General features: G+C 50.4%; 13 protein-coding genes across 13 annotated transcripts; 7 read left to right on the top strand and 6 right to left on the bottom strand.

The window, feature by feature from the left end:
• Positions 1-73: 73 nt before the first annotated feature.
• Positions 74-1,103, top strand: VTN49DRAFT_2579 (uncharacterized protein; the record flags this gene model as incomplete). The annotated part of the gene is made up of 8 exons (XM_069410319.1): positions 74-122; positions 175-200; positions 253-278; positions 327-365; positions 416-444; positions 494-639; positions 689-762; positions 818-1,103. 8 exons carry the CDS (start codon positions 74-76, stop codon positions 1,101-1,103), a joined length of 675 nt encoding a protein of 224 aa, XP_069269137.1.
• A 22-nt stretch (positions 1,104-1,125) lies between these two features.
• On the top strand, positions 1,126-1,861 carry VTN49DRAFT_2578 (uncharacterized protein; the record flags this gene model as incomplete). The annotated part of the gene is made up of 3 exons (XM_069410318.1): positions 1,126-1,213; positions 1,268-1,317; positions 1,706-1,861. 3 exons carry the CDS (start codon positions 1,126-1,128, stop codon positions 1,859-1,861), a joined length of 294 nt encoding a protein of 97 aa, XP_069269136.1.
• Positions 1,862-1,891: 30 nt separating this feature from the next.
• VTN49DRAFT_2577 (uncharacterized protein) lies at positions 1,892-2,618 on the top strand (the record flags this gene model as incomplete). The annotated part of the gene is made up of 4 exons (XM_069410317.1): positions 1,892-1,921; positions 1,974-2,052; positions 2,118-2,407; positions 2,466-2,618. The coding sequence occupies 4 exons, from the start codon at positions 1,892-1,894 to the stop codon at positions 2,616-2,618; spliced, it is 552 nt and encodes a 183-aa protein (XP_069269135.1).
• A 370-nt stretch (positions 2,619-2,988) lies between these two features.
• On the bottom strand, positions 2,989-3,679 carry VTN49DRAFT_2576 (uncharacterized protein; the record flags this gene model as incomplete). Its single annotated transcript, XM_069410316.1, has 5 exons — positions 2,989-3,120; positions 3,183-3,218; positions 3,336-3,378; positions 3,475-3,558; positions 3,606-3,679. 5 exons carry the CDS (start codon positions 3,677-3,679, stop codon positions 2,989-2,991), a joined length of 369 nt encoding a protein of 122 aa, XP_069269134.1.
• A 95-nt stretch (positions 3,680-3,774) lies between these two features.
• Positions 3,775-4,806, top strand: VTN49DRAFT_2575 (uncharacterized protein; the record flags this gene model as incomplete). The annotated part of the gene is made up of 2 exons (XM_069410315.1): positions 3,775-4,003; positions 4,058-4,806. 2 exons carry the CDS (start codon positions 3,775-3,777, stop codon positions 4,804-4,806), a joined length of 978 nt encoding a protein of 325 aa, XP_069269133.1.
• Positions 4,807-4,972: 166 nt separating this feature from the next.
• VTN49DRAFT_2574 (uncharacterized protein) lies at positions 4,973-5,316 on the bottom strand (the record flags this gene model as incomplete). The annotated part of the gene is made up of 2 exons (XM_069410314.1): positions 4,973-5,042; positions 5,099-5,316. 2 exons carry the CDS (start codon positions 5,314-5,316, stop codon positions 4,973-4,975), a joined length of 288 nt encoding a protein of 95 aa, XP_069269132.1.
• Positions 5,317-5,713: 397 nt separating this feature from the next.
• VTN49DRAFT_2573 (uncharacterized protein) lies at positions 5,714-6,970 on the top strand (the record flags this gene model as incomplete). Its single annotated transcript, XM_069410313.1, has 2 exons — positions 5,714-5,782; positions 5,840-6,970. The coding sequence occupies 2 exons, from the start codon at positions 5,714-5,716 to the stop codon at positions 6,968-6,970; spliced, it is 1,200 nt and encodes a 399-aa protein (XP_069269131.1).
• A 42-nt stretch (positions 6,971-7,012) lies between these two features.
• On the bottom strand, positions 7,013-8,194 carry VTN49DRAFT_2572 (uncharacterized protein; the record flags this gene model as incomplete). The annotated part of the gene is made up of 2 exons (XM_069410312.1): positions 7,013-7,797; positions 7,861-8,194. The coding sequence occupies 2 exons, from the start codon at positions 8,192-8,194 to the stop codon at positions 7,013-7,015; spliced, it is 1,119 nt and encodes a 372-aa protein (XP_069269130.1).
• A 280-nt stretch (positions 8,195-8,474) lies between these two features.
• Positions 8,475-9,780, bottom strand: VTN49DRAFT_2571 (uncharacterized protein; the record flags this gene model as incomplete). The annotated part of the gene is made up of 3 exons (XM_069410311.1): positions 8,475-8,502; positions 8,554-9,532; positions 9,591-9,780. The coding sequence occupies 3 exons, from the start codon at positions 9,778-9,780 to the stop codon at positions 8,475-8,477; spliced, it is 1,197 nt and encodes a 398-aa protein (XP_069269129.1).
• A 740-nt stretch (positions 9,781-10,520) lies between these two features.
• Positions 10,521-13,280, top strand: VTN49DRAFT_2570 (uncharacterized protein; the record flags this gene model as incomplete). The annotated part of the gene is made up of 1 exon (XM_069410310.1): positions 10,521-13,280. One exon carries the CDS (start codon positions 10,521-10,523, stop codon positions 13,278-13,280), a length of 2,760 nt encoding a protein of 919 aa, XP_069269128.1.
• Positions 13,281-13,449: 169 nt separating this feature from the next.
• VTN49DRAFT_2569 (uncharacterized protein) lies at positions 13,450-14,405 on the bottom strand (the record flags this gene model as incomplete). Its single annotated transcript, XM_069410308.1, has 3 exons — positions 13,450-13,559; positions 13,621-14,240; positions 14,296-14,405. 3 exons carry the CDS (start codon positions 14,403-14,405, stop codon positions 13,450-13,452), a joined length of 840 nt encoding a protein of 279 aa, XP_069269127.1.
• A 2,156-nt stretch (positions 14,406-16,561) lies between these two features.
• VTN49DRAFT_2568 (uncharacterized protein) lies at positions 16,562-17,578 on the top strand (the record flags this gene model as incomplete). The annotated part of the gene is made up of 1 exon (XM_069410307.1): positions 16,562-17,578. One exon carries the CDS (start codon positions 16,562-16,564, stop codon positions 17,576-17,578), a length of 1,017 nt encoding a protein of 338 aa, XP_069269126.1.
• A 1,054-nt stretch (positions 17,579-18,632) lies between these two features.
• On the bottom strand, positions 18,633-20,328 carry VTN49DRAFT_2567 (uncharacterized protein; the record flags this gene model as incomplete). The annotated part of the gene is made up of 4 exons (XM_069410306.1): positions 18,633-19,255; positions 19,312-19,865; positions 19,912-20,033; positions 20,098-20,328. The coding sequence occupies 4 exons, from the start codon at positions 20,326-20,328 to the stop codon at positions 18,633-18,635; spliced, it is 1,530 nt and encodes a 509-aa protein (XP_069269125.1).
• Positions 20,329-25,960: the final 5,632 nt, after the last annotated feature.

The following is a 25,960-nucleotide window of genomic DNA, read 5'->3' as shown; positions in this document are numbered from 1 at the left end:
AACGTAGATGACGGCAGTAAACACTCCTCCAAAACAACTTCCATCTGAAATCAGGACCAGCTAGCTGTTGGAGATGTCGTCCAAGGAAGACAAATCGAAAGTGCATAAGCTGTCCCTGAAGGGTAAATTGAACCGCAAACCATGGCAATTCTTGCGATGACTGACCAACAGCAGGGTCAGCCAAATTGGTGGCTGAATTTGTGAGATCTCGTCCTTGGATTTATGGCAACTGAGAAATGCTGACTACTACAGTTTGAATACTCGATCAACACGATCCTGTTCGTATATTTCCACAAACTACCTTGAGGTTTGCTGACTGGTCTCAGCTTCCAACGCGGAGTCTATCCACCTGAAGATTTCACAGCGTGAGTTCTGCACATCGGACACGGAACGTACCAACGCTGATCATAGCTAGGGTTAAGAAATATGGCCTCAACATGCTCGGTTAGAATGATCGATGATTATGTCGTGATACGATTCTAACGCATCGCAGTCACGGCCGACGATCAAGTCCGTGCCTACATCAAGAAGATCATGTCACAGCTGAACAAGTGGATGATCGGAGGAAAGATTTCGAAATTGGTTGTGGTTATCACAAGCAAGGAGACAGGAGAACATGTAGAAAGATGGCAGTTTGATGTGAGGATAGACACGGATCCTATCTGCAGGCTTCTTCTGACCTGTATAGGTTCAAATCCTTGGAAAGGCAGCACAAGGACGGTCGTCGAGAAAACAGGCCGACAAGGAGAATGCCGCACCGGGGTATGTTGTCCCTTGTAGCATCGCGCGATCCTCTCACTGAGTCTGTCGTCCACAGTGACGCCGAGATGGCTCCCACCCACGAAAAAACGGAGAAGGAAATCCAAGAGGAAATCCAGGCCATCTTCCGTCAGATCACAGCCTCGGTGACCTTTTTGCCCGTCCTGGATGGCAACTGCACTTTCAACGTTTTGGTCTACGCCGACGCTGACTCGGAAGTCCCGGTCGAATGGGGCGATAGCGATCCAAAGGAGATTGAGAACGGTGAGAAGGTGCAGCTTCGAAGCTTCAGCACGAATAGTCATCGCGTCGATACTCTCGTTAGCTATCGGCTTGCTGATTGAGATTTTCTCCATTTACGCACGTATGGCGTTAGGGTTGGCTAGGCAATGGGCATACTGGAATACTACTGGGTGCATACTTCTTGATCCCAATTATTTGATTAAACTGCAGAGTACGTTCATATTTGCATTGGTCCATAGGCGCGAACGTCCTGATCGAGTCTTAGTGTGTGATTGCTATCAATCCCAAGACTATTCCTTAGGGACCTCTAGGAACGTACCGGCCGTAGTTCCTCACTAAAAAGTGTTGGAAGTGTCTTATGGGCCAGATACAGGTGGAGGGGTGTGCAAACATAATGACCTTTAGGTATGGCGAAACCACAATCTGATGTTATTCGAGGAGTAATCGATGGAAGCACATGCTAGAAGGCTGTCGTGTCGAGCCGTCTCATATATTGATTTGAAAACGTTTGGGCTGGTTCTAGCTGCCCAACTTTGATCTGAAGTCTGATTTGGACCGCCTCCGGTGCCCGCCACTATGCCCCGCTGAGTCAGCGTAGTAGCCTGCCGATATCAAATTGCGGCGACAGTGGCACAGCTTAGCCTAACTTTCGTCTCATAGTTCGAGTTTTCAGCAGGCGCCGGGTTGATTCTTCTCTATATAGATTTTGTTTTCTCGTTATATCCTTTTTGTGCACGTCAGGCGCCTTTCAGGCACGTTTGTTTTGTCTATCTTTGCCACTTTCGAGGTCACCCGTCGTCTGTTGCCGGCGAGATCACCGCGCTATCATCCCATATCTTCAGCAGAAAGGACCATTTGACATTCCGCGTCGGCAGAACGCATTTGCAAAATGAGCTCAAAATTGAAGTTATGGTCTATGGTAAGCGCGTCCAATGTCGCCACGGAAGCTCAGGCGTCTCACAACCGTCTAGAAAAAGCAGCAACAAGACCAAGAAAATGCCAACCCTAGGAAGAAAAAGGTCAGCGCGGCGCAGTTGCGTGTCCAGCGTGGTATGTGTGTTGTTCCGATCTATGCCATTGTCGTGCGTGCTCTAAAGTATGTCTTATGCCACTAGACCTCCAAGAGTTGTCCCTTAGTTCGACCATGAAGACCGTATTCCCGAACCCGGACGATATCCTCAACTTCAACTTGATCATCGAGCCCGACGAAGGCATGTACAAGGGTGGATCGTTCACCTTCACATTTAATATCAATGACAACTTCCCGCACGACCCTCCAAAGGTCAGGTGCACGCAAAAGATTTATCATCCGAATATCGATCTGGAAGGGAACGTATGCTTGAACATTCTACGTGAGGACTGGAAGCCCGTTTTGAACTTGAATGCCGTGATTGTTGGGATGCAGGTATGTTACACTTTTATGCTGCCGCATGCATCAGCAACATCATACTTATCTTCGCTAGTTCCTGTTTCTCGAGCCGAATGCGTCAGACCCATTGAACAAAGAGGCGGCTGAGGATCTCCGAACGAACCGAGAGAACTTCAAGCGTAACGTACGCACCTCGATGGCCGGTGGCATGGTCAGGGGAATCAGGTTCGACAATGTGATGCGATAGTTTATTCGCTCGCCGTTTTCGTGACATACGGCGGGTTTACTGTAGTATATAGACCTTGGTCCCATTCGGCTTTCATGTCGAGTGTCTAGTTCGAGGAGCTTCTTTGTGGCTTCAGCGCGCGTTGTTTCACGATACACCTAGCAGTTTCCACTATAATGAGAGCGCATGACAATGCTATATAATGACTGTATCATAACATTTCTGCCCTGGCTTGATATATTTAGATTACCACAGAGATAATGGCAAAAACAGCAAGTTGTAGTCAAAAAAAAGTCAATTCCGGTCAGAACAAAGCTGTCGAGCGCGCAATGCGTTGACGCTTGTCGGACTTATATACACATTTATTCTCGTCAACACCCGCCTCCCCGGTCTATGATGTTCCACTGGTACACTGTAGTTCCTCGACTTCAATTGACGGTCGTTTATGCCTTGCCTTGAGCGCGGGCGTTCTCGAGTTGGGCGTAGAAGTTGTCACGCTGGCGGACGCGGGGGAGGTGGTAGCCTGGGATCATCGGTCAGACGCCATTTCAGACATTGAGACAAGCTAGACGACACTGCACGTACCGTACCACCAGAGGTATCCAACGGACACTCCGAGACCTGCGACCAACGGACTCTGGTTAGTGATGGGCGCCTCGAATCACCGCTGAGTTTTCCGTATCCCGCTGGTTCGGCCGTTCTTCTACAAATCCAAGCCAATTGTGCCGTGTCACGTACCAATAGCAGTGGCAAGGTCGCGGACCAGGCCGCGGCGAAGCATCTAAGAAACCGTCAGCAACAAATCGATTTAACAGGATACCGCGCGGGCCGTCTCGGAGAGGCTATCGGCCCACTTGTGACAGGAAAGACAACTTACGCCTTTAATAGGAGGGAGAGCGGAAGCCATTGTGAGCCGTAGCTGTTGAGAATAGGGATGGACCGGTCAATTCGTTGGAGAATTCTTGCTCAAGAGAGCTTCGTCGATGAATCTCGGGTTGTGGTTTCGACGTCGGGTGATGCGGAGCCAAGAATCTGGCCGAAAGAGGAATAGCCGAACTTGGTGGCCTGACTTTGAAAGTCATGTGACCTGGACCGGGAATGCTATTCACGTGACTATCAAGTTGCGCGTCTTCACTCTCTCCACCGAGCAAAGCCGGCAACGGAAATCAAGCACAGCATGGAATCGGCTTCGAGCGAGCCTTCCCCAAAGCGACAGCGGCGGCATTATCGCCGCCAGCACCGTCTGGCAGTTCCAGTTGAACCTGGCTTGCCTGAGAATGTTCTCGCGGATGACGCAACTCTGACTGATATGCTGAACCGATCGATCGGATGGGTTCTGAAAGAACAAGGCTACGATGGTGCAGTACCAGTTGCGCTGGATGCGCTGAGAAATGCTGCTGAAGAGTGTATGTCGGGTGATCAAGCCGATCTGTGCAAATTGTCCTAATGCGCCTTGCTAGACATGCTGCACTTCGCTTCGCTGGTCTGTCAGACAATGGGTGCCTGTCGCAGAACTCAGCCAATTCCGCAGGACTTCGAGCATGCCTTGCGCCGATCATTCATAACTACAGACTCACTACGACCACATCTGAAGCCCATCAAATCGTCGATCCCAATGTCAATACCCCTCGAGACGCCGAGAGACGATGAATTGAGTGACTACTCCGATCCGCTCATTATTCATCCATCGCTCAGTGGAGCAGAAGAACGCGCACAGGCAAAGCATATACCTCCGCACTTTCCGCAATTTCCTAGTTTACATACCTACCGGCACACCCCAGTATATCCGGAGCGAGAGCTCGATGTGCGAAAGATCCGCGAGCGTGCCACGGAAGATGGTCGACATGGCGAAGAAGCTTTACGAAAGCTCGTTCGGGCGCGGCTCAAAGATCCAAGTGCAAGAGGTGTCGGGCACAGCGAAAAGCGATTATGGGGGCGCGGGCTGGAGAGTATGGAGACGATGTTCGAAAATACAGTTCGCGAACTGTCCAGGAAATCACAGAGGGATGACTTTGAGAAGAATGGGCTGTTTCACGTTGACGGCAGCGGCGCGACGGGACGAACGAAGTCGCCGCCCTTGGGCGCTGAGCTAGCACCGATTATCAATTGCGAAAGCCATCTGTTGCGAAAAACTCCATCTACCACAGCTCAGAAAGCTGGAACTCGAATTAATTCTAATGAATCTGCTATGGAGACTGTGGAGCTCTGACGGACGGAAGTGCATATTTAACGGAGGCCGGCGTTTGGGAGTTCATGAGGTTGTGTTGAGCATAGATTGTCATGAGATACCCAGCCTAATCGTACAATATCATGCCTGCAAAAGGACACCGACGTGCAAATCTATCTACAGCCGAATATGAAGTAGAGGAGATCTGTTATTGCTTGTTTTCCTCGTGCTTGATCTTTTCCCACTTCGTAGTCTCAACGGTCACGCCGCCCGCGCATCTGCAAATGCTCATCAACATCCGTCACCACGCTCGCATCCAGTATACTGCACTCACCGCCGAAAAAGCCGTACCACGGGCTTGCACTTGATGACCCCGGGCTTCTGTATTCCCTCCGATGGCGGATTGCAAGAGTACTGCAGCATTTCCATGAGCTCGCATTTGTGGAGATCGATTGGTTTTCCTTTTCGGCGTTTTTCTTTGAAGGAGCTCTGGATGATCTGGACGCGGTCTGGGAGCTCGGAAGCCGGGAAAATTGGGACGAGAGGGGCCATTGTTGCGTTCCGCCAGTTATTGAAGCTGCCCTACTGCTCTGAAAAGTGCAGGTAGTAAATATCTAGTACTACTCTGTCGTTTGCAGTTCGACCTCGGCTCGACAAATTAACTCGTAGCCTGCCGCGGTGCGCGCATTGGGACGATCGGGCCAATTGTCCCGTAGTGGAACGAGGATGTTTTGTTGAAATGCGTCGAAGACAGGTGAATTACCAAGCTCAACACTCAAGCCAGTTGAGGCTGGCCAAGCGGCACGGAGAGTGAAGCTGACTTTTTGTGGCCTGAGGCTTCAACGGATCAATTGGGAACCGGCATGAAATGATCGGCCTCATGGACGACAACCAGGGTAGTGATTTTGGCAATTTTTCCTCCTGTCATGATCAATCATGACTTTTGAACATGCCATCGTCCGCACTTTCCCTCGGGGAGCGCCTTTTGGCCGAGATCCACGAGGAATCCTTAGACGAGGTAGACATCTTATGCTGCCATATCCGGTCCATGCCAATAGAGCTAACATGCTTCCAGGTCCTACGTGATATTCGCACCGAAAATCATTCAGGCTGTGTGACTCATGTGAAGGAGATAGATGACCTGCTGGATGTGTTCCTCGGTCGTACAAGAGCAGGAGACCTACCCGAGCAGCACACCCCAGCGGCACAGGAGACGGGCCATTCTCGACGAAGGCAGAGATTGCCGGTAGTGGAGATCACAAGTCCGTCTTCGGGTGACGGAAAGACGCAGCTGATTTACCTGATCGCAGCCGTATCCGTACTGCCGGCTAGTTTCAAGGGCGTCGCTGTTGGAGGCCGGGATTCTGCGGTGGTCATTCTTGACTTGGACGGGCGCTTCGACGTGGATCGTCTATTCGACGTTGCGAAAGGTTTCGTCGAGCGAATTCTACGGCCAGGGCAGGCTGCGGAGGAGACGGCGCAGCCTGGTCTGGAGGATCAAAGACCAGTTATCAGTGATAGCAGCGTTGCGTCGCTGATCACTGCCGCCCTGCAGCATGTTCACATCTACCGCCCCCAATCCTCGTCGGCTTTGCTGGCAACTTTGCGCCAACTTGACGCTTATCTTTTCAACACAACGAAGCACTCTTCCGCCACGCGGCGGCTCGGTGCCATCCTCCTCGACAGCATGAGCGCATTCTATTACCAGGATCGGCTGCGGGATGAACTTGCGCGCACAGAGGAAATCGGAATGAGCGCCGGTGACATCGCACGTGCCCGTGATGGAAAGACAAGCTTTCATCTCTCCGTGCTGTACCGCGAGATTTGTGACGAGCTCCGCCGACTACAGAATGTTTTTGATTGCGCAGTGTTGTACACGACCTGGGGTATCAATCGTGTCTCTGGCACCGCAGCGCCTTCATTCCGTCCGCATCTCCCACCGCCATGGCCAACGTTTCCTTGTGTGAGGATAGTCGTCAGTCGCGACTCGGTAAGGCCGTTCGCGCCTAATGCTAGCATCATGGGAATGGAACGTGACGCACCAATTCGTCAGAGCGTCGTCCAGCAGGGCAAATTCTCTGCATGGGTTGATCATTGGGGCGCGGAGAATTGGGCGCCTAGCGTGATTGCTGCATTGAATCGAATGGATGGTCGTGGTGGGTTTGCATTCTGGGTTAGGGATGATGGTGTCTTTAGAGACGTTTAAAGTCTATCCATTTGGCTATATACATGATACGTCTTTGTCCATTCATTGACTGAACAGTTTCCCGATGGCTTCGACGGTGGTGTTTCCACCGCTGAAGACAATGCCAATGTCCCAGCCCTTTTCGCCGCCTTCTTTCTCGACGATGCGTCGGAATTCCTCGTTAAAGAGACAAACCGCCAGTCCAACAACGGCGCTTGGCTCGACGACGACTTTCATGCGCTCCAGTACCAGACGCATTGCGGCCTTGATCTGGTCTTCTGTGACCGCGAACACTCCAGACACTTTACTCGGATCGGAAATGACAGACCAATTGATCTTCCCGACCGGCGTCCGTAGGCCATCAGCGATCGTTGTCGTCGACACTGACTCAATTCGTTGTCCCTGCGCAAGACCTCGACGGCAGTCATCGGCACCTTCGAACGACGGCTCAGCGCCATACACTCTCGTTTTTGGACGACCTTCCTCCTGCGAGAAATACGTCGCCACGCCGGCGTTCAGCCCGCCGCCCCCAATCGGTGTGAAGACCGCATCGAGCACTTTCCCTTCGCCGAGTTCCGCATACTGTTGTTCCATCTCCAATCCCACCGTTCCCTGTCCCAGAATGATATCGGGATGATCATATGGCGGGATGAAAAACGCGCCGGTCTCTGCCTGCACCTTTTCCTTGACAGCTTCGCGTTCGGGTGCTGTAGACCCACTGAATACGACATTCGCGCCGAGTGACTGGGTCGAGGCGATTTTACTAGGCGTGCTGATCGAGGGCATGACAATGTGTGCGGGAACGGACAGCGTCGAGGCTGCGAGTGCCAATGCTTGCGCATGGTTCCCTGCCAAATCATTCTGTTAGTCCATTGACTCAAATTACTTCACCATGGAAGTATATTGCGCACCAGAACTATGCGTAACCACTCCTCGTTTCCGTACTTCCTCTTCCCCTTTCTCGTCAATGAGCCGAAGCAGCGCATGGAAAGCCCCCCGGACTTTGAACGCGCCAATGCGCTGCAAATTCTCGCATTTGAAGTAGAACCGTATCGTTGGCTTCGCGGGCGTTTGGCCTTCAAACGGCGTGCCGACCAATGCCTCAGGTGTCTGCGGTGTGGATGCGATGGTATTCAGCGTTCGGTTGGTGAGCAGCGGAGTGCGGTGGATGTATGGCTTAATTCGTTCGTGCGCACTGCGCACGTTGGATGGGGTAAGCGGGAGCCATGATGTTGGTTCGGTCATTTTTGCTTGTTCAGTTCGTGTTGTATATTCGGCGGCGGGAGTTGATGTTTTCGAAGCGCACCCTACGGGAGTATATTTGCTGGTTGGCACGAGAGGTAGAAGAGTACCTATCGCTGTTCAAGTTCGATGCGGGGTGATCGGAACTTTCCCCGCGATATCTTACGGTGATGCGTATGCGTTCCAAAATTGTGTGATTTTTGACTAACGTACACATTCCCAAGTCCTTTTTTTGATCATCATGTTTCTTACATTACATGACCATAAGTCGAAATTAAGAAAATCATTTCTGGTTCTCAGGACGCAGAGACCTATCGAATCGTTAGTGGGAGTAAACAGTATGCACGAATCGGATGACTTACCGAACGGCCTTGCCGGCGCGCCAAATCTCCAAGTTGCGAATCTCCTCCAGCTCCTTCTCGTAACGCTCCCGGTAGTCAGGCTGCGAGTTGTATTCCAGAGCCCGCTTCGTCTCCTTGCCCGACTTGACGCTGTCGTAGAGCTCGTTGAAGAGTGGCTTCAGCGCATCCTTGAACTTGGGCGACCAGTCGATCGCGCCACGGCGCGCGGTCGTGGAGCACGCCGCATACATCCAGTCCATGCCGTTGGCACCAATCAGAGGATAGAGCGACTGCGTCGCTTCTTCGACAGTCTCGTTGAATGCCTCCGAGGGCGAATGGCCGCGCTCGCGCAGCACTTCGTATTGGGCCAAGAACAGGCCATGAATAGCACCCATCAGGCAGCCTCGCTCACCATACAGATCCGAGTAGACTTCCTTCTCGAATGTGGTCTCGTAGAGGTAGCCTGAGCCAACGGCAACACCCATGGCAACGGCCTTCTCCTTCGCCTTGCCGGTAACATCCTGGTAAACGGCAATGGACGAGTTGATGCCACGACCCTCACGGAAGAGAGAGCGCACGGTACGGCCAGAGCCCTTGGGAGCAACCAGGATGACATCGATGTCTTTGGGGACCTCGACCTTGGTCTGATCCTTGAACACGGGCGAGAAGCCGTGCGAGAAGTAGAGCGTCTTGCCCTTGGTAAGATGGGGAACAATCTTAGGCCAAGTCTCCGATTGCGCAGCATCGGAGAGCAGGTTCATGATGATGGTACCCTTCTTGATGGCGGTCTCCACGTCGAACAGGTTCTTCCCAGGGATCCAGCCATCCTGGACCGCCTCCCTCCACGACGCACCATCCTTACGCACACCAACAATCACATTCAGGCCATTGTCACGCAAGTTCAGGCCCTGGCCGTGGCCTTGCGAACCGTAGCCGATCAAGGCGAGGGTATCATTCTTGAAATATTCCTGCAACTTCTCACGCGGCCAGTCGGCGCGCTCTGTCCGAAAATTAGCCCGTGTACTCTTTGCAATTTGTTCTGTGTATCAAATACAAACCATAAACGACTTCCGGGGTGCCGGCAAAATCAATGGTCTTCACGCCTCGGGTGGGAACAACGACCGGACTGCGGGCCGCAGTTGCGGTCGCTGCCGACGGACGAGCTCGAACCGCAGTAACGAAGGTGCGGCGTGGAGCGGCCACACGGGCAGACAATCGCAGAGCGCGGGGGACGGTCCGGGACGCCATGGCGAGTAATTTGGGAATGGAATGGCAGAGCAATGGATCAAGAAAGGAGCTGAGAGGGTAGGCGAGGCGTTTTTGAATGACCGATCGGGGACATGAGGGCCGTGATAGCTCTGCCGGATGCGCATCTTGGCGTGACACGTGACTATGGAGCTGGCCGGAGTTGTGTTTTTTCTCCCCGGAAGCGCTCCACACCGCCGCCGATGTCGGCCAGTCCACTGCATTTCTCCAGATCTGCAGTGCAGCTGTGGCCTGCAGTACAATTTGTGTGGATGAAAATCGTCGCTAGTAACTTAGCTCTCAATCGATGGATGTCATTAGTTTGGTCTTGGACTGGATATTTATGGATGCGCTATTTATTGCAGGGCCAGGGCACATGAGTCTTCATTAAAGCTCCTCATTAACGCGTGCAGGTACAAGGGAAGTGGCTGGCCACACCGACAAGTGCTGAACTACATCGAGGACCCTCTGAACCACAGAAAGTTGTAGAATTGAACAACTGTCACTATCTATGGCTGGCGAATCTGCACAATAAATGCAAAACCTTGTCCTCATGCATGAAAGCCAACCGCAGTTGACGATGACTGGCCAGAATCCTGGTTTGTGGATGGAGTTTCTGCCTGAGGCATACCTCTTGATTCCCCTCAGCCTCAACAGTCAACAGTCAACAAGACTCCAGAGTCGACTTGTCCGGCCTGGAGAAGGATGCGTCGCCCCGAATTCATGTAATTTAATTCTTTCCAATGGCTCCCAGAACCGACCGGACTGCCATGAGAAAGCATGACGGGAAAACGATGACGGACTTTTTCCTCAATCCTTCCTTACTGAACGCCCCATCGATTCAGACCAGAAAGGCCCTCTTGCTGTTGGACTTTCAGAACGATTTTGTCCGAGAAAACGGAAGAGTTCCAGTCTCGAACACCCATGAATTCCTTGACCAGATACCAACTCTGGTGCAAAGCTTCCGGCGAATTGGAGATGTTATTTGGGTGCGAACGCAATACGAGCAACCCAGGCCTCTGGTGGATCCGGATACTGGAAATGAACGGGTGATCCTTGATGCTGGTCCCTTGGACAAAAGGTCCTCCAACAGAAACAAAAAGTCCCGGGCAGGCGATCGAAGCGAGGACAACAATGAACAAACGGAAGATCCAGAAGCTTTTCTGTCAGTGCCTGAACCGGCATGTCAAGCACAATCGACGGGAGCGCAGTTTCCCGCCCCGATCCTTGCGGCGATTGATCAATCGAAAGATATCATCAGCGTGAAGTCCGATTATTCGGCACTGCAGTCGCCGGGACTAGTGCTTACCTTGCGCTCGCGCCTGGTAACAGAAGTCTATCTCTGTGGCGCCCTCTCGAATGTCTCCGTATACGCCACCGCACTTGACGCCGCACGACAAGGGTTCACTATTACACTGGTGGAAGATTGTCTTGGATATCGCAGCTTTCCACGTCATGAGGAGGCAGTGCGACGTCTGGCGGACGTGGTCGGGGTGAATGGAATTTCCCTGCAAGAGCTTTTGGAGGAACAGGAATGGGAGGAAGCCCGAGACATGGCGGATGAAGAGACTGGAAGTGCGAGGTCGGAAAGACCGTCTGGAGCCAGTCGGAGGTCAGAGTCAAGTGCAGGTCTTGAAGGATCTATGGGTGACCTGGCTGTGCACGGGTCGCCTCCCATGTCTCGCGCTTCCATCGAGCGCCAGCCTGATAAAGACGACAAAGAGCAGAAGGTCGGCGGGGACAGCAAGCCGTTGTTTGAGGTTCCCAATTCCATCGAAATTGATTCAGAGGGCGACCCAGATGACGACCCCTTGGCATTGCCTCCAGCAAGGTCTACTGCCCGAATGGGCTTGGAAGCATTACGCAATTTGCGTCGCGTAGATACTTCCGATCCCCGTCAACGGGTTCCGTCGTCCACTTCTCGGCGGCCTGGGTCTAGTGCAGCCGAGCCAAGTGGTGATCGGCCTTCGTCCCCACAGGTACAGAACGCAAGAGGGTCGATCCGTCCGTCTTCCCCGGCGGCAGCATCAAATCCAAGATCATCAGCTCCCTCGAAGAAGAAGAAGAAAGCCGACGTCGACGTTCTGCGACCGGGTGATCCTATCGGTGAAGGCGACTCTCGCATCATCTATGATATTGAACTACCGACTGACGCGTTCTCTCGCATACGCAAAGAAGTGAAATGGCAAAAGATGTATCACATGTCGGGCCAAGTTCCCAGGCTAGTCGCTGTCCAGGGTGAAATATTGCCAGATGGGTCAATCCCTATTTATCGCCATCCTGCTGACGAGTCCCCGCCTCTGGAGGCATTTACTCCTACTGTGAATCGCATTCGCAGGACAGTCGAGCAACTCTTGGATCAGAAACTGAACCACGTTCTTATTCAGCTGTATCGGGATGGACAAGACCGGATTTCGGAGCATTCAGACAAAACACTAGATATCGTTCGTGGCACTTCCGTTGTCAATGTCAGTCTGGGAGCGCAGCGGACCATGGTTTTGCGGACCAAGCCGGCTGCTTCTGGGGCCAATGCTGGCGGTGGACATCCGGATAATGATGCGGTTCGTCAGACACAACGCGTTCCCATGCCAGATGGGTCGATGTTCGTGCTTGGTCCACTTACAAACATGAGGTGGCTACATGGTATCCGACCGGATAAGCGTCCAGACTCCGAGAAGGCTCCCGAGGAACTCGCATACAATGGCGAACGGATATCTTTGACATTCCGAAGTATCGGTACCTTTATCAATACTCAGCTTCAAACCATCTGGGGCCAGGGTGCTGTTTCCAAAACCGGACCTGAAGCAGCCAGGAAGGTTATTCACGGCGATTCGGCAGAAGTCGAGCGCTTGATCCAAGCCTTTGGTCGCGAGAACCGCGAGTCCGAATTCGACTGGGATGAGGTGTACGGGAGCGGTTTCGACGTTGTCAACTTTGTGACGCCATCCGTTGGGCGCTTGTTTCTGAGTGGCAATGCTGTCGCGGACCTCCGCGTTGGGATTGCATTGACGGAGAATAGTATGCGGTATGAAGTCACTCCTCCTTGCAGAGCGCCCCAGAATTCGCAGCCCATACGGTACACCAGCCCAGATGGGAAGACGACCGTGTCTGGGGATACCGAGATCCTGACATACCTTGGCCGACTTGATTCCGAGTCAGCATCGGTGCAAGCAGGAGTGAATTTGATCCGGGGCGGAGCTCTCATTGACACGATCAATGAGCTCCTCGAGACTGTGCGTAAATCAACCCTGTCGTCAGCCCCAGATCTATCATTCTGGGAACAGCGTATGCGTGAGGCAGAGTTGCAACATGGACACCATTATATCTCTGGCCCTGTTTTTGATCTCGATGACTGTGCTCTATGGCCAGTTCTACGTGAGCTGCAGTGTCGGAGCACGCCTGTTCTGAACCAGTCTGAATACCCTCACTTGCTGAATTATTATCAGCGCATTGAGAAAAGAGGATCTGTACGAAATGTGTTGGCGGATTTCGGGTTTCGATGATGAACATCTTACGGTTCATTGACATGATATACCCGAGTATCATCACTGTTTCGGTTTAACGTTGATCTCATCACTTGTGTTTGGCACTGTTGATAATGATGGCTTAGTGATGTGTGATGACCATTATTTATCATGAAATGATAGCTTCTATTGTATGGCTTTCCAAACATTATAGCTTTTCAAATGTAGGCTTCCGTTTTTGCAGGCCAGAGAGGATGGCGGTCTCGACGTCTTTGCTCTGCACAGCGGCACTGCTCCAAACACGCGTATACCGGAGTCCTGCTCGGGTCAGAGGTATTCCTGAGAACAGTATAACAATTCATAATGCCACAGACTGTACCTTCTTCGACTGTGCGGTCCCTGGAGTAGTTAAGTAGTTCCTTTGTTCCCTGGACTGCAATTGGACTCTTCGAGGCGATCGTTGTCGCCAATTCGATTGCTGCCGCAATCGTCTTCTCTTTATCTGGATACACTGCATTGACGAAGCCAACACGCAGGGCTTCAGCGGCATCGAAAATCCGTGCCGTCATGGAGACCTCCTTGACCCACCCAAATGAGCCTACGACTTTGGGCAGGCGGTTCAGGGTGCCTATGTCTGCGGCAATTCCGATATCAACCTCCTTCACGGAGAAACGCGTGTCCTGTGCACAGAGGCGAATATCGGTGGCGGTAGCTATGTCAATTCCCAGGCCAAATGTATAACCGTGGAGCACCGCGATAACAGGTTTCTCGCAACGCTCCAGAGAGGAAATGCTGTCCTGGAAGGTGGAGATGAAACGTCGAAGGCGTGTCGCCGCCCGTCCTACATCACTGTCCGAGGAAGTGGCAAGGGTGCCAGAGGCCTTGTTTACATCAAGGCCCGTTGTGAAAGCGCGATCTCCAGCGCCGCTGAGGATGATGGCGCGGACAGATGCGTCATGGGCGAGACGGTCAAAAATGTCGCGCAGTTCGAGCCACATTCTGATTATTTTCAGGTATTAGTTGGAGAAGCACGAAATTCGAATTGAACACGTACTGTTCAAAGAAAGCATTCAATTTCTGTGGCCGGTTGATTTCCACATGCGCGACATATTCCTTAGGAAATGTCACGTTGAAATACTTGTATGAGAAGGATTTGTCTGCCATTTTCAATCCGTTTTCTTATCGCTTGTAGCTGTACTTGTAGAACCTATCTTCAGGTCACAAATTGGTGCATGATTTAAATGTTCGTGGAGCTCTGCTGGATGGAGAGCTGAAGAGCTTGAGATGCCGAGGCACAACCTCGGTGCCCGGCAACAATTGTCAGGGTCCAAGTCACAGTCAGCCTTTTGATGCTCTAAAGTAGAGACAGTTGATGCATCACGCTATTCGGCATTAGATACAAATTTCCCGGCTCTTTCCAGCGTCTCTGTTCATATGTGTTAAGATGCCATGAACCGAAATCAGCGTTCAGGGAAGAGGACGCTAGCCAGCATGTGAACTTTCCCAATCAAGATTCAAAAGTACTCGTAGACTTGGCGTTTCCAGGAAAGTTAAGTAACTTCCCGTATTTAACAAGGCAGGTAGTTTTCGAACGTCATAACTTTGCGGGATAATGCGGGGTTCGCCGGTTTGTGTTCATTCCGACAGGTGCTGTCCATGGGAGTTTTTCAAGCCCTCCTCGAAGCCGCCTTAAATCATCTCACCTCGCACGACGGACTGTTCGAGTGCGTCTTGCAGATGAGTTTTCACGCTTCCTGCCCGTCGACTCGCCCACTTGCAATTCGGTGATCTCCCACGCCCGATAGTTCGCCCACGACGACTCGTTCAACTGCGGTTTTCGTCAAGTAGTACTCCGTACTGAACCATGAAAAGCTTCCGGGGTTTGCACTCCCAATGATCCGACAGTCGTCAACATCAGAACTGCACATAAGTTTTAAAAGCTCAGCAATGGCTCTTCCATTCACCATCTTCTAAAGCATAAAGACGGATCCCTTCAAGGTAGTAAGAACCGTTTGCGCGTCTCAAAGTTGCGGCTGAGTTGGTCAGTACTGCGTGGCGAATCCCTCCATTGCTTGTCCAATTGTCCGCAATTGTCGTTTCTTCAGCAATGAAAGCTAGTATGTTGTACGTCTTTGTAAGCTTCATTCAATCCCGGGCTCGGTTTGCTAGTTTCCCTCGACAAGGTACGGGGTACAACCACTCAAGGCGATTTTACTATAGCAGGGAGGGGTCTCAAAGGGTTCGTCTCCCATGGCTTGGTTTCTACTCGATCTATATCAGGTACGTGCCATGGCCATGTTCACTTCGCATCATTGATTGGATAATTCAAGATGCTGCCGGGATGATTCTGGAGCCGGATTACTCCCTGATCCAACATCAAGCGTACAGGTCTTTTTAACGTTCCTTTTTCGCTTCTAGCATGGCATCTGCAGGCATTCGCATACAATCCTTCAAGGCCTGTGGCTGGTAAGATTATCGCCCCATTTATGCCAGCCATGACCATAAATTCAACCTTTTGACTCTCTCGTCGCTCATGGTCCCGTTTCCGTATGTAATATTAAAAGATTTCAGGGCATCGAGGGAGCTTTCGGAAGTAGGTACTTATGCTTTTCCCAGTGCATAGCAACAATGAGTACATAGTCCGTGAATGCAGATCACTGGGAGTTGCATCCCAGAAACAGAGATAGTACATTCAGGACGACGCGGTTGATTCAGCCGATGCCAGCATTGGCATCATTATTATCCGGAGTCGACTTCAGATACACAAGCAATGATTCTGTCCACAGAAAACTTATCTACCTAGTAGCCGAGGTTGATTACTATCTCTCCTTTCCTGTGCGCACTCCATTCAACACCGTACGGGCCACTCATGCAACATAATTGGGGTGCGTCCATATGGATAAAGATCGTCCCGGTAACTACAGGTACGAATCTTGTATCCATCTGGGCCAGATCTGATCTGATAATGTTTAGTTGGTGCAGGTATATTTAGGCTAAATTTCAATGATGCCAACCTCAGCAATTTGATCTCGAACATAATGTGGGGGAGATGCGGGACATGGCATGGCAAAATAGCCTCGAGTCTCTTCAGAAGCATGGGTATATCAACAGCCATCAGGACTCGCGAAGCAAATGTAGTTGGTTAAAACCATAACTGTTCTACTTCTCGATATACAGTGCGTGCTATTAGGCCGTGGACATACTACTAGTTGACAATTGCTTTTCAACTGTGCGGTCAGCAGCGAACCTGAACGTTTGACGAAGTGAGTGGCACAACTCGTCCATCGTCATATTGTGCAAGACTTAACTTTTATCAGGCCATGTCCAACCCAAAACCTCTGGTGACACACATCTATACCGCTGATCCCAGCGCCCATGTCTTCAACGGAAGAATTTACGTCTACCCATCCCATGACCGTGAGACAGACATTCAGTTTAATGACAATGGTGACCAATATGACATGGTGGATTACCATGTTCTGTCGCTCGATGAGCCGGGTGGCCCTGTAACGGACCATGGTATTGCCCTTCATATGGACGACATTCCGTGGGTGTCGAAGCAGTTGTGGGCGCCGGATGCCGCATACCGCAACGGCAAGTACTATCTTTATTTCCCAGCTCGCGATAAGGAAGGTATTTTCCGCATCGGCGTGGCTGTTAGCGATGAGCCGCATGGCCCATTCAAGCCCGAGCCGGCCCCAATTCCAGGGAGCTACAGCATCGATCCCGCAGTCCTTGTTGATGAACCTGACGCTTCGGGAAAACAAAAGGCATACATGTACTTTGGAGGTATCTGGGGTGGACAGCTTCAATGCTGGGTCGAGGATCCGAAAACCAAACAGCTGGTGTTCGACGCGACCAAGTCCGGACCGCAAGAGCCGTCGGGTCCTGGAGTGCTGGCATTGGGTCCTCGCGTGGCAGAATTGAACGACGATATGCTTACCTTTGCTTCGCCGCCGAGGGAAATTCAAATCCTTGACCCCGAAACGCTTCAGCCCCTTGCCGCGGATGACCATGATCGCCGCTTCTTCGAAGCCTCCTGGTGCCATAAATATAATGGCAAATACTACTTTTCGTACTCTACTGGCGATACGCACTACATTGCGTACGCAGTTGGAGATAGCCCATTTGGTCCATTTGTCTATCAGGGACGGATCCTCGAACCGGTGGTGGGATGGACGACACACCATTCGATTGCTGAGTACAAGGGACGATGGTGGCTCTTCTATCATGACAGTGAACTCTCCGGCGGCGCCAGTCATCTCAGGTCGGTGAAGATGAGAGAGCTTATCTACGATGAGAACGGGAAGATTCACTTGAAGGATCCTCAGAACTAGCATGTTTCTCTGGATTTCGTATCTCGGTTCAACCAATTCTCTGTTGTGTAATTTAGACAACGAAATCCGATTGACAAATCCATTCAAATTTACTCTTAGGTTTTATTTCCCATCTCTCACGAATAAATACACAGACTTAGCGCACGAGACGATTCTAGATAACCTCGCCAAACACTGCAATCTCATGGTTCTACCGTCGGTGCGGGTTTTAGCACTGTTATCACGAGTTCCGTTGACATTTGGGAACTGTCATCCTACCAACTGATCCAGCAGAACGTAGCAGACGAGGCGCAATGATGACGAAGGCAAATAATGACCGTGCGAAGACAGGTGCTTTCCGCGGTTGAAAGTGTAGTCTGATATGTCTAATTGCTTTGTGACATTGATGATTTTCTCGTTAAACAGACGGAATTCAGTAGGTGGCTTATGACACTCGACCTTGGTCAATTCACGAACCATCGCCTCGTTGAAGTTTCTGAGTTTTGCAATGTGCCCCTCTGCCATCAAAATTGCCACAGTGTGATAACATAATGCTGATGCTCTACCTGCATTGCGTTGAGGCAAAGGATTGTTTAGTGAGGCCATTGCTAGCTAAAATGAAGACGCCATCGACGGAAATCGAACCTCGGCAAAGAGGAATTCATAGGATATCAAAGACTTCAGATCGAAATAGGGAGCATTCATGGAACACTAAGTGTGTGGGTTGTATAGAAGTTCGTCCATGTAATGGCCGGATGTTAAGCGTCGTCTCAAAAGAGTTGGTTTGTAAGGCTAGTCAATCCACCAGTAGAGAATGAATTCAATGGCGCTGAATATTTCTTTTCTTCCAGAAATAACACTATCAATTCTGTTGCTCATTTTTCGGCTGTCGCCCGCGAAATGTCGAGAAAAATAATTCTTATTTATCAATCGACACGACGTCGATCGAACAAAAGAGCTTCCTTCGGTACCCAGCATTTCTACTTTGCGAACGCTTTAATTTCAAGAACATGTAGAGAAAGATAATTTGAACCCGAAACCCGCCACTGCTGATGACAACTGACCACCAAATGTCTCAGGTCTGTGTAGCTCCGTACCAACAAAGTCCCAGTACAGCCCCAAAGACAATCGCGACTGGAGGGATAAAGCCAAACCAAGCACATGATGCGTAACTTAGAGTTGCAACGACAACCCACCAAGGCTCGGCCGCTAAGCTCTGGCCGCGGGTGGCCTTGGGAACCAAGTATCCAATCTGCCACAGGCGGTAGACAGCAGTAAACACTAACCCAACCGCGCTCGCATTGACTCCACGAAGCAGGTTCACAACCCACTTTCTTCGCCGTAGAGCTCTCCAGAAACTATTGAAGGCAACGGAGAGTATGATTCCGGGAGCAAATATGCCAAGATATCCGAGAAATGCTCCGAAAACGTTGGATTGATTTCGCAACGCCAGAGCACCAAGAAATACAGCCATGTTGAAGTTAGGCCCAGGAAACGCCTGAATTATGGCAACACCGATGAGAAAATCTCTGCTTGACACCCAACCTGGATCCACAACGTAACTTCGCAGAAGAGGAATAACTACAGGTCCACCGCCGAATATGATCGTACCGGCAAGGTACATGTTCGCGAAGAGATCCAGTGGTAAGGGCGGGGTATCCAGGGTGCCACGTACAGCCATGATGACTGCAAAGGATGCTGTATTCGTGAGCTTCTATAACAAGTTTCTCCAGCAGGGCTCACGTAAAACCTACCAAAGAATACAGCGACCACAGCCAGACCAGTCCGAGGACGAATGCCATGATGCGTCGATGATTCCTCCTGCGATGCCTCAGGAGACCCCGGGGGCGAAGGCTGAGTTTGTGGGAGTTGCACTTGTTTTCGTGGCCGAGCTGCAGACTCCCTCGATGATGGCAATTGCGCTCTGTTCTCAAGAGGGACACTCTCTGTATCTATATGCTGATCATGTGATTCGCGGTTTCGCCGCTTGAGCCGCAGCTTTACCCTAAGAATAAGATGGCTCAAGAATCCATCCCAAATCATCGTGATCAGGCCGCCGATTGCTATTAGGACGGGGTAATACCATAAAGCACTATAGCACATTCCGGCGCATGCGGAAGCAATGATCAAGAGCCGACTAATGCGATCTTTGATAGTCTTTTCCGCCAATTGCACAGCCGCGAGTGCGATGAGCCCGACTGTCGCGGCATTCGAACCGGAGAGTAAAGCATATACTGGCAGTGGAAGTGTCTCGTCAATTCGCTGCACCCCGGCTGCCAAAGCGTACATGCCCAATGCTCCAGGCAAACTAGAGATAGTTAGGATTGTCCGAGAAGGGTTAGACACATACACACCTCCATAACAATAGCGCCATCAATGCTGGAATCAACCCCGCATGAAGTAAGGCAAGGCAGAATAGCATCTTTGTTGACGCCGGTCCAGGAAGCGCCTGGCAGATGGCGAAAAGCTCTTGATACTGGATGGATATACGATCAGCTATTTACTTCAAGTCCATGATTCAAGGAGCTAGAGGGCTGCACCGTCTGCTCGTCCACCCATGGCTCCTTCCCGTCCTTTCCCTCCACAAATCGCGCATGCAGGATGTGAAAGTGGACTCCTGGTCCTCCAAATGCCGTGAACCCGAGATCCCATGTTCTGCGAAACACGTTCGGCATTCGATGCCATAGAGAGGATGCATCTGCAGGTCGTAGCGTGGCTTTCACACGCCTGCGGAGATCCATTAATTGTGATACCGCTGTTGGCGGCAGCATGGTCACGACCTTGTCAAGACAATACAATGGCAGTCTGTAGACTAGTAGCAATTGGCAGAGCCTTGCAACATGTTTTCTAATGCTGGGAGAAACGGAAAAGTTACACTGCGGTCCGCACGGTCCATAGACGACGTCGGTGGTCAGAGCGTGAACTGCCGATATGCCGCAATCTCAGAAGCTGAGAGAACTAAGCACGAGCCTTCCGTAAAAATCACGCAATTTCCGCTCAAACTAAAATTTACATATTCATAGATTCACAAATTTCATCTGACTTCTGAAATTTGCATACTTACTTTCTTCGTTTTGTAAATTGTGAGATCACATGTATGAACCGAAGCTTCTCATTGGTGAATCTCACCTCAACTATTGGTTTTGCTAAGATTTGAAACCTTTCCTTAGTTAAGTCGGTCTCATTTCGCAAGACATGGAGGATGCTCCGATGACGTGTTTTGTCCATGACTTGCACTCCAGCCCATTTCAGTCCCAAGTCCATTTACCAGTATTTATTTGATCAGTCCACTGGCTTCATTTTGGACTTCTGAAAGTCAATGGTCTTGAATTGCCTCCACTGTCATTCTGTCCCTGTCTGTGGCTCTACTAGTCTAGCATGTTCTGTGCAGCAGCAGCATCGTCTTAGTCCAGCATAACTTCAATATCACTACATAGGTGTTTTTAGCCAAATCAAAACGCGATTAATGATGGAAACCAAGTGGTCAAAATTCAGTGAAATAACAGCCGAACGGTAAATGCCAGTAAAACGACTGTGAATGGCGGGCAATTCTTTGAATCATTTCATTCCCGACCAATGATGATCGGCTATCACGCTCAACGATGAATTCCCACTATCATTGCTCAGGCATCATAATCCACAACTGAAATGTTCAGTTCATCTCGATCTTAGGCTGAAAATTACCACCTATGAGCATCCTTGACTGGATATTTCAGGAGACTTCTTGTCAAACATTATTCCCATCTATGAAAACTCATGGACGATAATTTAACCCTTGCAGAGGATGTATAGCTGTGCTGAACGAGCCCAGCCCATCTTTAACAATTCGCAATGGCTGTCTTTCGTATATTGCCGATCATGAGTGTTGCCTATCAGTGGCAACTATGATGATCCATATTTCATCCTTCATGACAATTGTGTGTTTCACTGAAACCGACCGTCGTCCATGGTAAGCAGCCTTGATGGTTTTTCCATACTGAGCCATCCTTGCTCTACGGCCACAATGGTGACAGCAGTACTTACACTCGTCCATGCTGAGCTCTCTCTTCTGGATCTATCGAACCGGCAAAGACATACGAAACTCCGAGATGATCGAAAGGGAAGCGCACCTAGTTTGAGACGTTAGTTCTACTCGCGGCGTTGTCCGCTGTAGAAATCCTACTCCGAGATTCCCAAATCCTCCTGGGAAGACACCATAGCTCATGGCAAAAGACTCATCAAGATTGTGCGCGCTAATCAAGCTAATAGTACACAGAAAACCCGAAATAGTATACTGAGAAACCCGAAACTGCTTGTACGATGCTGGAACACAGAACCCGAAACACGAAGCCACGGAAAGAGCCAAAAGATCAATGATCATCACCGGCCTCAAAGTCAGAATCTTCCATGTCCACAAGTACATCGCTCTTCGAACGATATTTAACCCCGAGGAACTCACAGAGCGGGAAATCAGTGTGACACCAATTTTACTCGCCTTCCACAGTATGTCGTATACCTTCAGAAATCGGCTCTGCTCATATTTCACAAGTTCCGGCCTGCCTTTGTTGATGTTCTCCAGCTCACCGAATCGGACCCGGATGACAACCTGAATAAAAATATCTGGTCAAAATCAGCATTGGCAAGGGGAAAGGCAGCTTGCCCGAATGTTTGCAGGGAATGTTTGCAGGGGCACGCGGCATATCAGGGGACTTTACACTTCAACCATTTCCGGCTGCGTGGAGTAATGACATCCACTTCGATATTCGACTGAATACACCGGAAGACCTCCAGTGGCCAGTGCTCCTGATATCGTCTATCCAGGAGGTTCCGCAACTGCTTAAAGTCCCAACAGTTTTGATACTGCTGGTATTGAGGATTCTCCAGAAAATCTGATCACCATTGCATCGCATGTTCGGTGACCTGAAACTTCCAACTTCTCATGAAATATCGAATAGCTTTGTCACAATCAGTAAGTAATGCCCGCGCAGCAATACACGAGCGTCGATGGGAGCCTTCAATACACAGTGGATCACGCCGACCACGTCCAGACAGCTTAGATACGCAGTGTACCGCTGTGCAGCGTATACCTTCAATTCGCTGGCCAACTCCTTTGCGTCATAATCCAGCTTTTGCACCTGGACTTGGGCCGGCAGGCGTGGAGAACCTTCTTGTGAGGGCTAATCAACAAAGTTTCCATTGTGGACATCCTAGCATTGCAGCCCTCAGAGGAGCTTGAGGAGTGGCGCACCGGCCTAATTGGGAGACTAGGAAGATGTCAGCTGGAGGGCTGTGGCTAGTGCTGCGGCTGGGTTGGCGAGTGCCGAGCTTCACATCGGTTACCTCTCTCACCATCTCCAGATGGTCCGGCACACCTCGGCTCAGGCTCGCCTATACGGAGTTTCTCCAGCACTCAGTCGGCTCTCCCTGGGCCATATATAGAGCCCGGATGGTTCATGTAGATAGTTGGGAGAGTCAGAGAGGTAGACAGTCCTCATTCCAACCTCATTCAGTTTTCTCTTGAGCTTCTCCTAGTTCCATCGTCTCACAGCAGAAGCCTGAGTTAACCAAAATGTTAATCTGGACACAGGGTTAAGATTTTTGATGCAAAGGAGTGGCCCATGGAAACGACTGATCGGTCATTTCTAGCAAAGCCCGTGAAGAACGTCTGCGAGTATGGGAAAACAGCTCACGTGGTTCTTCGCATAGAGAGATTTGACTTCAGGAACTTTTTTACAGCATGTGTTTCTACCCATCCCAATTCCTTTCCCTTGGTGCCCAACTCTGTGGTGTTGTTGTCTCCGGCGATTTTAATCCATCCGAAGAGATCCCACCATGCCCCTCATCTCGGGTACATAACGCCATCAACTAATCTCCCAATTCCCCGCGCTCAACATCTCCTCTACCTTTCTTTTTGCGAATTGCTTGCATTTTCTGTTTCCGACTCCAAGGTGTGTGCTTCTGTGAGCCCGTATTGCGCAGCAATCGCTAACTAATTCGCCGACTGTATCTCTCCAATCCTAGTCTAACCTGACGGCCAACACCTTGCCAAAATGACTCCGGAGAAGCTTCTTGGGGACGCTGAAAGTCTTCGCCAAACAATCAAAGCGTTAATACCCGAGTTCTCGTCTCAAGTCACCAAAAAGCCGGTTGTACTCAAAGAGATAAACGGAATTAGAAGCTATGGAGGAGAGGACATGATTCAACAGGTGACTTTACTTTCCAAGAGCCTATCAATTTCGACTCTCCAGGTATGTTTTCTGTTTTTGACGGGCATAGGACGTGAGATTGACTAAATAGAACTGGGCTTGGATTGTAGCTTATTTCTATCAGAACACGGAGGTGGAAATTGTGAAGGAAGCATTCTTAATTCCTCTTGGCAACTACAGGGGAAATTCCAGGTACTGGCTGACAACAAAACAGAGGCATATTCAGCACGTTCTATAGATGAAAAGAAAGCTCTCGAGGCGAGCTTTCAGGCAATACCATCCATTTGCTAAAATACTTCGCCGTCGTGGAGATATTGCCGTTCAACAAAGATGTGGTCCAATAATTAGGGTTGGCCGGAGGGTTAAAATGAGGGTGGGACGATAATTAGGGTTACAAGGAGGGTATGGTCCGATAAATGTTACCGATTTGGGTTAACGAATTCTTGGCTAGGGTTGAACGGAGGGTTCGAGCGAGGGTTGATGCGAGAGTTGGAAGCATTGCTGCAGATTGTTGGGTTCAATTGGAGGGTTGATTGAAGAGCCGATCGAGTTTCTGCGTTCCATTTGTTGCCGCGGTTGCAGAACAGTTTGTTATCAGAAACAAATCAAGCAACACCGACTAGGAAAGGTTCAGGCCCCTCCGACAGAAGGACTGTGTCACGAACCGTGCTAAGATTGAGGTCCGGGCGTGAAGGACACCAAGTCCGCCCAATTGATAGAGGCCGCGTAACTGGCCTCCGTGGCGAATTCGCGAGGTCAGGGGCGTCAGGGCGCCAAGCTGCCGAATTGAGAAGGCCCGCGCCATCCACAACAATGGTGACATTTAGGGGGGTCGAGTCTGGCTCATGCGAAAGCTCCCAAAGAGTCAGCACCACGCAACTACGAACGAAGAAGGGAAACTCCTCTTTAGTGTGGTTCGAGACCGCGGCGTGCCAGAAAAATCGCTGAAGAAGGAATCGTGCCACTGCCAACCGTGGTGAAACTTCGTGGGCTTGGGGCAGAGGAGGCCGCTAAATTCGCCCAATTGAGAGGGACCAGGTCATGAACAACAGTGGTAAAGTTCAGTGGGGCCAGGAGCCAGGAGGGCGCTGATCCCCTAATGGATGCGGCTATTGCAATCAGAAGGGGTAACACTCTGTATTGAGACAATGGGAAAGATCTCGCAGTTTGCTAATATCTATAACCGTCAAGGGGTTGAGTTCAAAACGTCGGCTCCATCTTGCAAGAGCCAAAAACCAATTAACTGAGCAGATAAATCGCACGATGCAGGAGCGCATCAATACTCTCGTTCCTGCTGCAATTCTTCAAAAAAACAAGCCACGTGAAGTTCTTTACGGGTCGCCGCCCATATCAAACATCTACGTCGCATTGGCTCTCGAGCATGGGTTCTAATTCCCAAAGAAGCATCGTAATAAATTGAACCCTCGACCTTCGGAATGCAAATTTCTCGACTATTCCGAACGAATCAATACAAGCTCTATGAGCTTCATTCAAAACGATCTATTTGGCGGTGCGACGTTGAGTTTGACGAACCAACGCTTATGATACCAATTTTTGAATCGGCCGATGAACACCAACCGCCAGCTGAACTCTTCAGGGGGGTACTGGGCAACGATCAATCTTCTCTGCCACTTCTGCAATCTCATAGGTATGGGGATTGGATGATCTTTGGTACTCTTTCCATCCTTCTTCAATGGATGAACGCAGAATAACAAGTCAGAGAAGATGAATCTGCATTGTCAGCACGGCTTTCCGCCGCTCCCTTACATACTCTTCGCTATGGATTCCGAAATGATCAGAGAAGAAACAACGAATGATGTTGTCGTAATCTACGCCGCTGATTCATATTCCCTGGCTAAAGAGAGTCACTTGCTAACGACTTCGGGATGAACCACCGTCAATGTCGTGTCAATGCTCTCAACCATTCGGATGACTCATTTTTGCGGCTCCATCTTACGACACCGGATTTCACCCCAGTTGCGTATTTGTAATCACGTTATGGACACTGATTTCGTCAAGCACAGGGTAATTCCTCTTAGGAGCATTCCAGTCTCCTGATGCTGGCAGCCAGGATATTTACTCCATGGCCCGGGAACGCGAAATTGTGTTGCATACGGAGATGAAGTTCCTTTATTGCAAGGAGAAAGTTATCGGATCGGAATGGGCTTATCCTGGAGAGAAAGAGAGCCAAACACAAGACTTTGCTAGCTCAAACTCT

Source organism: Thermomyces lanuginosus (assembly GCF_041956635.1).
Source record: "Thermomyces lanuginosus strain ATCC 200065 unplaced genomic scaffold VTN49scaffold_27, whole genome shotgun sequence".
NCBI lineage: Eukaryota > Fungi > Ascomycota > Eurotiomycetes > Eurotiales > Trichocomaceae > Thermomyces > Thermomyces lanuginosus.
The sequence above is the reverse complement of the archived record's forward strand: the minus strand, read 5'-3'. Positions and strand labels throughout refer to the sequence as shown.